This window comes from Quercus suber, unplaced genomic scaffold (assembly GCF_002906115.3).
Source record: "Quercus suber isolate HL8 unplaced genomic scaffold, Cork oak 2.0 scaffold_198, whole genome shotgun sequence".
NCBI classification, from domain to species: Eukaryota; Viridiplantae; Streptophyta; class Magnoliopsida; order Fagales; family Fagaceae; genus Quercus; species Quercus suber.
Window position 1 is genome coordinate 334,330 of NW_027069656.1, and position 10,473 is coordinate 344,802.

The window sequence follows — 10,473 nt, forward strand, 5'->3', positions numbered from 1 at the left end:
TTGGACCTATGGGTCTAATGGGCTGGGCTCAACGGGTTGTTGACTAGTCAAAGGGCTAGGTCGGGCCGGGCTAGATGGAAAAACCGTAGCCCATGGCTCTACCCATGGGCAATGCCCATTTGGGCGGGGGCTGGGCTAGTGAGGTGGGTTTAATGGGCATTTTTAACATGTCTTCAATGGGGTTATAAAAATTTAACCAAAAAAATTATAATTATGTATTATTACAAACTATCAAATTGAACAATTGATTAACTTGTATTGATAAGAATAAATAAGTACATTGAAATTTTCATGAATATATTAGACTGAAAATATTTGCATCACTACAAAATGTGTACATCCCAACTAGGTTGGCACCCACAGACTTGTCTATCATTTGCAATTCCCAATCTATTTGTGTTGAAACATCAAATAATTTTATCTAAGAAAAAAATTGAAAAACTTGTTACATAAATTTTATAACTATTTGCCAAGCATTATCTTGAAGTGGTGGATTGTTGGTCATGTGGTGGACTTCTTGGCATCCACTCGGGCCTTTCTAACTTCAATCACTCAAATGCCTCGGCTAATTCTACTTCTTGTCGTCTGTGTCTGCTAAGTTCCAATCCTTTAAGCACAAAAGTGCCTCAACAGTCTCGGGACTAAGACCACATCTCTTGTTAGATACAACTCTACCACCTGCAGAAAAAGATGCTTCCGATGCTACTGTGGAAACAGGAACTGATAATATTTCACAAGCCATAATGGAAAGTATGGGATACTTACTTTGATTTGTTTTCCACTAGCCCAATAAATCAAATGATCCTTCTTCATCAATTTCAAGTAAATGTTGATTTAAATAATGTTGAAATTCCGATAACTCACTTGATGTTACTGAAGATGCTTGTTCTTTTTATAAACACTTCCATAATAATCAAATAATTGTGTCATTGAATTTTGAAATGGTTGTATGGTCTTTTTAATTTTTTCAACTTCATCATTATAAATTATTTCTAAAAAAACATTCAACTCTTCAATCTAGGATCAAGAATAATAGCCATTCCAAAAATCGAAGGAATATCTCCCCAATATTTGTCAAATTTTTGTCTCATTAAATCTAACGTTTCATCAAATATTCCAAAAGTTTGCCCATAAAATTTTGAAAATTTTGCACAAATTTTAGTTAATTGAATTATAACTCTACAAGATGTTGGATAATATACACCACAAAATTTTTTTGTTGAATCATCAAAAACCTTTAAAAAGTCTCTTACAAGTTTTGCTAACATCCAATCATGTTCTTCAATTTTTTCTAGAGGACAACGTGAATTTTGAGAAAGATGAGAATAATATAAATTTAAAACACCTTTATATTTTATTGTTGAATCTAAAAGAAGATAAGTAGCATTCCACCTATGAGGCACATCAATATTTATATTTATTTTTTTTTGTTTCTTTTCAATTCCATACAACATTTTATATACAATTCATATCTTGCTTGAGAACTATTAATATTACAAACAATATCTTTTATTTTTTCAACAGATGTGGATAAATTTGATAAACCATCTTGAACAATTATATTTAAAATATGTGCACAATTTGATAAACCATCTTGAACAGTTATATTTAAAATATGTGCACAACAACGTATTAGAAATAATGTACCATGTAAAGGTAAGCTAATTTTTCTTTTAAAAACATCTATACTGTATCATTATTTGTTGCATTATCAAGTGTTATTGAAAATATTTTATCAGTAATCCCCCAATATTGAAGTTCCTTACTAATAAGATTTGCAATGTTATATCCCGCGTGTGGAGATTCCAACATTTTAAATGATATTATACTTTTATTTAAATTCCAATTAGAATCAATATAATGAATAGTCAAAGAGAGAAAACCTAATTTATTTCTTGATGTCCACAGGTCGGAAGTTAAACAAAATCTACCACTATGTGCATGCAAAATACTTTTTAATTTTTCTTTATAAAATTTAAAACTCTTCATAATATCTCTTTTTGTGGTGGATGCAGAAAATCTTTTACATTGTGGAGTAAAACCACGTTGCACCATTCCTGTAAAATTATGTTTTTCAACAAATGTAAATGGGTGTTCAGCTCTAACAAGATATTCTACCACTTCATTACGTGCATTTGCATCAGTGAAAATAAACGTAGTTAAATTTCCCTCCTTATCTTTTCCTAATTGTTGAAAATCTCTAATATCCATTCGATTTTTTCGCTTTCAACTATTTAACATATGACGTTTTAAATGGTTAGTCCCCACACTTGGGCCACCAACCAGCTCGTCACCACATTTGCTACATATAGCTTTAATTTCTTTTGTTCCATCTTGTTTTATCCTCTCTACCCTATCAAAAATTTTCCAAACTTCACTTTTTAATTTTTTATTAGTAAAACTTGGATTTGAGCCAAGTGTAGTATTATTATTAGTTGGTACATTAGATGTAGGGGAAACTGGGGATGTGGGGGAACCAATTGACTCAAAATGTTGCCCTTGCTCATCTAAATCATCTAGTATAATGTGATCATTTCTATGAGTCATTTTAAAATTTTGAAAACTAACAAAAATAATGTATACAAATAATGAGACAGCAAGTATATCATAAAAGTTATGAAAAGATGTTACCCAGTCAATCAAATTTTGAGACAGATAGCTTCCACAGTTCCACTCCAATTTGGAGAAGTTGATTTTCAAATGCAATTGGATGCTCAAGCCTCCAACTTGAAGAATTTGATTATTTGATACTTGTAATTGTATAAATATAACTATTAAAAATATAATACTATTAATCTATAGAGTATATAACTATAAGAGGGCAAAAATAATAAAAGATGAAAAATTGAGAATAGTCTAGGGAGAGTTTGAATTTGAGAGATTTTTTGTGAGTAAAATGAGAGAAATGTCATAGGTATTTATAGATTGGATACTTGAACACACACACAAAAAAAAAAAAAAAGAGAACTAACTTTTGTATTGTTCAAACAGTAATCTTCTTAAAGGAAATATATGAAGAATCAAATATCAACTCTTAAAGGAAAGAATTTCTTCCAACCAACGGTAAGCTTTTTTTTTTCAAGGAATTTCTTCTATAATTGTAACTTGTAAGGAAAGAATTAGAATTTATCAAAGGAAAGAATGACTTTCTTTCCAAAGACAGAGGTAGGGCAACTTAGTTTTAAAAATCAAAGCTACTAGACTAATACCAAAATATATATATTTATTATGCATATTGTATCACAATCACTCCAAGTATTTAGTGGTTAGGTGTGTGGTCTTAAAGTTTTTATAATGTCTAAAGTTCAATCCCTTACCCGCCCAACCCCCAAATTATTTTGTTATGAATTTTGGGCAATGAGTCAGGCTAACGGGTCAAGCTAATGGGCTGAGCTAACGGGCCGGCTCACCGGGCACCCATGGGTAAAGAAACCAACCCATAGCTTGTCCCATTGGGCTACTGCTAATATTTATTATTGTTATTTAAGCTTTAAAAAAAACAAGGATTAAAAATTATGTTTGGAGGCAGAATTAATTTTGGAGTAATGCTACATTCACAGCATTTTTACAATAAATCTTATGCAAAGAGCTGTTATTGGTGGGTAAAAAAATAATATTAGCATTTGGCCCAAATTAGAATTAGTATCAGCTTACTAAGTTAGATTTATTGTAAAATTATTGTGAAAATGTTGTGAATATAGTAGCACTACTCTTATTAATTAATAATGGCATGCTTTGTTCGCGTGTCTTTACCATACTAATATTAAAATTGCAATGGCCCACATTCTCTTACTAACTTATCAGGTCAATCAGACTATATAGCAAGTACATCTTTCCTTTGAACTCAAATTGTAGTTTCTTCTCATGGTTGCCGGCAGGGTTGATGAAGACACAAACTATATAATATAAACTATAAAGGCCATCTTTTATCTTACCCTTTCACAAGCTCTTAGAGTTCTTTTGTGTTTTATTTTCGGGGCTACTCGGTGGTTTGTGGTTGGGATGGAAAATGAAGAGTAAGCTAAGTATAGTTAAAGTCTTTTAAAAATCTTTCAAGCTTTGATTTTTTGAAAACCAGGATGTTTCATTACATCTTATATGTAAGACCTTTTTGTATATTCAGGAAAAAAAAATTAAACTTTTTCTATTTTTATAAGTGGAAAAATTTACAAAATAATATTATTTTAATAATAATTATTGAAAAATGATATTGTTTTCAAATTATTTGGAAAATTAGCCTTTTAAAAAAATGATTGAAAGGGTTGAAATTGTAATTTTAAAACACAACCACTAGGCTTTTCATGCAATGCACAATTAATGTTGTAATATTTTATGTAAAATAGTTTTGGAAAATGTTGTATATATATTATAGCATAATTATTATAAAACTTAGTTAGTAATAAGTTCATCATAAAAAATAACAATTATAAATTGAACACACATTATTATTATTGTAAGGACTAGTTTTGAATCCTTGGCCCAAGAGGTGAGTGGATTCAAGCCCAATACAATGAATTTGTAGAGAGTGGGTTAAAGAACTAGGCTTTAATGAATGAGATAACAATTAAAATGGATTCTAAAGATAATCAAACAAAAATGAATTGGATTTATCTGAATAAATTTGTCCTCGACACAGTTTGAGGAGGTCTGTTCTTATATATATTGATTGAGATTGATTGCAAATATGGTTCAAATTGCTATAGTGTTTTCTCTTACAAATTTCCAATTCCTTTTCTTAGGGTCTCCCTCTTATTTTATACCATCTTCTCTTCTCATCTTCACCCTCCACATGCAGATCAGATCATTGGAGTTGGTTCTTGTCCCATCAACCCCTTCCTAAAGTCTTTGGATAGTAGCTGTAAGGCTGAAAATCACTATTTAGGGATCACTTCCTCATTAATGTGGCCAGAGAGTTAGCTGGGGTGCATTCAATGCGGTGGCAGTAGCTTTTCCTAAGATATTTTAGGACTCCTCTCTGTCCTTTGTTCCTGCAATTTTTATCCATGCCCACAAAACTTCCTGGACCGTTCCCCTGGACGGCAAACCACCTCTACAGACCTCAGTTTTGGTCAGCCGATGAGGTATTCATCCTCGGCCCAACCTTCTGGACCATTATGATCAAAACTAACTTATTTATCTACCAATGTGAGCTTCCTTAACAACGTTTACCCTTCCTCGGATGATCCCTCGACCTCAACTTAGGCCTCGGGCCCAATATGCACATGGTTCATAAGCTCTTGGGCCCAATACCCTTACAATAGCCCCTCGAGATTCTTCTTTTTGGCTCATCAGGAAGAAAGGAGGATTTCGATGTCACCTCAGCTATTTTGTGCCCTTCACACATTTCCTCTTGATTGAATAGATGCCTTTTTAACTGCTCAAGATATGCTCCTGATGCATCGACATACTTGACACGCCTTCATTAAATTCCTGTAGCTCCCTGTCCCCCACGTTCTACTACGCGATGCGAATCCAACGGTGGAGAATCCTACTGGAACAGGGGCGGGAATTTTCCCATGGTGCCTTTTTCTTTGATATAAATAACTTTCAAATCAATCCTCCTACACACTTTAGCATTCATTTAGTTCTAGCGCACATACACTGAACCTGTCAACTTTTCTCACTTACTCATGCCTCTACAAATACAAAAAGCCTATCCGAGGACACTTTCCTCACTCCTGTAAGTCTTCACAAATCTCTACAACTTGTCTTTCCCTATAATTTTCTTTTCTTTGTACTTTTCCTTTCCTCGGCTCTATTTTCTCTTCTTATTCTCTTTAGTTTTTCTTGAACCTTTTTGGAAATGGGTAGATTTAAGTGTTTGGTAGACTCCGAGGAGGGAATAGAGAGTTTTAGGGCTCAGTATAGGATCCCACCAAACATTTACATTAGGTACTGCAAAGAAGGGGAATGGTTTGAGAAGAGGCAGGAGGGTGAAGTAGTGATCCCTATGATTGCCTTCATAGAAGGAGGGATGAAAATCCCTATGGGTACTGTTACCAAAGATTATCTTAGGGCTCATAGACTAGCTCCTACCCAATGTGCCCCAAACATGTTTAGGATTTTGGGGAGTATAGTGCCCTTAATGAGAAAATGGGCCTAGGGCTTACCCACCATGACGTTAACTGGGTTTATAATCTCCACCACTTAAAGGGGCAAGGGTACTACCTAAAGTCTAGGTACAATTAAGTTAGATTAATCCAATGCCTCCCCGACTCGAATAAAGGCCTAAACAAAGATTTTCTAATCATCTTGGAGGAGTGGCATGATGGCCTCCCTTGCCCAACAAGAAAGGAGAAACCAGGTTGGGCTATAGGTCTAGGTTTTTTATTTCGAACTTACTCTCTTTCTCATATACATTGTTTTTTTATTTGCATAAGTATATGAATTTACCGTTTAATTCGTTCCTCTTCTTTGCTAACAATGCGTTTCTGTCTTTTTTGATGGATGTGCAGATCCAAACGCCGCGGTACCGAACTTCAATTTGGTAAATCAAGCAAGCATAGATAAGATTTTGAAGGCCTAGGTGTTCGTCAATGACGATGGCTAGCTTCGTGTAGCACACCTGATCCTCGGTTACAACCCCATCACCAAAACCTTCCAGGCTCCCAAGTGTGTCATCAGGGCTAAAGACCCTCGACTACACAGGAATAGTGTAGCAGCACCAAGCTTTCTCACAATCGGTCCCATCCCAAAGGGCGTCCACCTCACAACTCCTATATTTGAGGGCATACCCAAAGTAGGAGCCGCGTCTTCCCATCCCGTTATCAAGGGAGAGGAAGAAGAAGAAGAAATTGTTGAACTAACTGACTCTGAGGATGATTTTGAGGTGTTCAACCAACCTCAGTCACCATAAGCTCTTGTTGGTGACCTCAGCAATCCATTCCCTACACAAACAGATCTCCCTCAAGAAGAGGCTACCTCCCAAATAGACATGGGGATTCAAAAAGGACAAAAGACCAGCTTACTAGAGGTGATGAAGTCCTTGGCTGGGGGCAAAGCACCAGAAAAGCCTTCCCAGGCCAAACTTCCTCCCCCCACCCCCCTCCTATCCAGCCTGCTGACCATAAACGAAAAACGGACCAGAGGGGGCAGGAAGTGGCAGAAGGGGGAAAGGGCCCCAAGCCTAAGGAGGTTGCTCCCACCAAGGGAGCCAAACAGCCCAAGGTGACTCAAACCCAGTAAGACAGAAGGGGTGAGTCCTCTGTGGCAATCCCAGTCTGGGCCCCAGCCATGATCTTGGATAGGGCTCCTCTTCCAGCAAATGCCTTCATCAAACATTCTCAAGAAGGTGCTATTGCCTATGTAGCTGATGCTGCGGAGCAAGCTCTACTCCTCCCAGTAGACATGGCAGACCTCCAAGAGATGAGGAAACATGAGGTCTTCCTCAGCCTCAAAAGAGACCTCGCCCTGGTAAGTTCTATGGATACTTCTCTTTACTTCTTTCACTATAATAAGTATTTCTTTGTTCTTACATGTTTGTTTATCTCCCTTTTTCTTTGTTGTTGTGACACTCCCACTTTTCTTTATAGGCTGTTCAGGCTACCCACAGGGCTGAGGAGATAGTTGTCAGCTCTCATAGGCTGGCCAAGGATGAAGAGAGCAGGTGCATCGCAGCTGTGAAGGTCTTTGAGATAGATGATCAGAAATATAAAGACCTCAAAACTAAGCTAACTAAGGATAAGCATGCTAGAAAGAGCGCCGAGTCCGCCCTGAACGTGGTGGAGAGGCAAGCTGAGAGTCAGAGGCTGATCCTTTGCCAGACCGAGGATGAACTAACCGTGGCCAATGAGCAGATAAAGGCCCTAAGCAAGAAGCTGGAAGAGGCTGAGAGAGCTAAGGAGCAGGCCGAACAAGATGGTTACGAGGTAGGAGTCACTGAGATCGAGGAGGCCCTAAGGGCTGAGGTTGTGGGGGTATGTAGACACTACTGCCTCCAAGTGTGGAGTAAGGCTCTCAACCAGGCTGGGGTTGAGGCTTTTTCTGCCCTTAGGGGAGCAGAGAACGTGTACTACCCCCCAACCTTATGCTCATCAGTCCTTGCAGGCCCTAAAGCCAGCTAGGTCACCTTAGAGGTAAAGGAAGGTCAAGCAAGCCCACCCAAGGCTCTCTCCTCTGTTAATAACACTTCTCTCCAAGGCACAGTTCAGGCCAAGGTCCCTGAGAAGGCAGCTGAGACCAACAAAGAAAACACCAAGGAAGCTGCTCAGGCTGAAGACCCCTTGAAGGAAAAAGAGGCCTCCCAGGGTATGGAGATTGTGCTGGCTACCCTTCCAATACCTTCAAAGGAAGATCTCAAAGGCAAGGGTCCAGTTTCTACTACAGCAGTCTCTAACCAGCCACCCAAGAATCCTAAGTACAAGCTGGCGATAAAAATAAAAAACTGAATTGTCCTTCTTCTACTTTTAAATGTTTTTGCCTTTTACTTTCTATGTAATCAAATTTTTGTAATGAAACTACCTTTTTCTAAGGCACAGTCCAATGAAACATATGTATTTTCTTCAAATTTGTGAGAATTGTGTCTTTCATTTATGCAATCTCTGCTTTAATTTACACTTGATTAATCATAGCAATGGGATGTGACCCTACCAAGTTACCTGCATAAGGGGCAATGCAATTTCCACACCTTCTTAACTGATTAACAAAACAAATTAAAATCTACTAAGTCCACAATACTACTAAAATATGCCTTTGACTTCAAAGTCTATACATCACAATAGAATGTTTAAATACATCATTCTTAATAAACTTGCTGACCTTGAGGAAACACTCAGATGGTGACTAGATAACAGATAAGTCTGATGTACCTAAAAATGCCTTAAGTGCTGCTCATGGACTTTCATTTGTTGGTCTTTGTTGCAAGAGACTTCAAGATAGGTGATCAAGGACCAGAAATAAAATAGATCTTATTTAATACTTATAAAAAATGTTGAAAGACATTAATTTACACAAGGCATGTGGTTTGAGGAGCCAGACATGACCAATACTCTATACGATACTTAGGAAAATAACTTTAAGTGTTAATTTACCCAAAGTACATAGTCCGAGGAACCAGACATAACAAAGGTTCTATTTAAAACTTATGGTCTGAGGAGCCAGACATAGTTTAGGTTCTGTTTAATACTTAAAAAGATGTCAATAGATATTAATTTCCCCAAAGTTTGTGGTTCGAGGAGCCAAACATAACTTGGGTTCTGTTTAATACTTAGATGTCAATAGATATTAATTTCACCAAAGTTTGTGGTCCGAGGAGCTGGCATAACTTAGGTTCTGTTTAATACTTAGATAGATGTCAACAGGTATTAATTTCACCAAAGTTTGTGGTCCGAGGAGTCAGGCATAACTTAGGTTCTGTTTAATACTTAGATAGATGTGAAACACATGACAAATAATTATGACAAATCAAAATATAGCAAAGACTGCTTTCATTAATAATAATACCTTCTTAGGCTGTTTACATTCCAGGGATGGAGTATAGTTTTTTCATCTAGATCTTCTAGATAATATGCATCTATTCCTGCCACTGAAGTGATGCAATACGGTCCTTCTCAATTAGGCCCTAGCTTTCCCCAAGCTAGGTTCTTAGCAGTACCCAAAATTTTCTTAACACCAAGTCTCCTGGTGCTAAAGGTCTTAGCTTCACGTTGATATCATACCCTTACTTGAGCTTGTGTTGATAGTAAGCCAATTGAACCATTGCATTTTCTCTTCGTTCCTTAATTAAGTCTAAGCTCTTCCCTAACAGCTCATCATTGTTGCTCGGAATGAAGGAACTTGTTCTAAACTTTGGGAAACTAGTCTCCAAAGGAATGACAGCCTTGGCCCCATACATCATTGAAAATGGGGTCTCTCCCGTTGACCGGCGAGGTGTAGTCTGGTATGTCCAAATGACGCGTGATAGCTCTTCCACCCATTTTTCCTTGGCATTATCCAACCTCTTCTTGAGTCCATTCACTGTGACCTTATTGACAGCCTCGGCCTGTCCATTCCCTTGGGGGTAAGCCAGGGTGGAATATCTATTTGTAATTTCCAGATCACAACAGTACCTCTTGAAGGTTTTGCTATCAAATTGAAAGCCATTATCCAAGATGAAGGTATGAGGTACCCCAAATTGAGTGACGATATTTTTCCAAACAAATTTCTTAGCATTTACATCCCTGATATTAACTAATGGCTCAACTTCAACCCACTAGGTGAAGTAGTCTGTGCCAACCAGTAGATACCTCTTATTTCCTACTGCCTTAGGGAAAGGACTTACAATATCCAGACCCCATTAAGCAAACGGCCAAGGGCTGAAAAGAGGATTGAGGACTCCCTCCGATTAGTGAATGTTTGGTGCAAATCTTTGGCATTGGTTACACTTTTTAACATATTTCTGTGCTTCCTATTGCATGCTTGGCCACCAATATCCCTGAGTAAGGGCTCGGTGAGACAAAAATCTACCCCATGTATGGCTTCCACAGATTCCCTCAT

General features: G+C 37.3%; 1 protein-coding gene across 1 annotated transcript; it reads right to left on the reverse strand.

Annotated features, from left to right (window-relative positions):
- Positions 1 to 9,658: 9,658 nt before the first annotated feature.
- LOC136069941 (uncharacterized) lies at positions 9,659 to 10,473 on the reverse strand. Its single transcript, XM_065779093.1, has 2 exons — positions 10,259 to 10,473; positions 9,659 to 10,061 (listed from the first exon to the last, which is right to left on the reverse strand). Exons 1-2 carry the CDS (start codon positions 10,471 to 10,473, stop codon positions 9,659 to 9,661), a joined length of 618 nt encoding a protein of 205 aa, XP_065635165.1.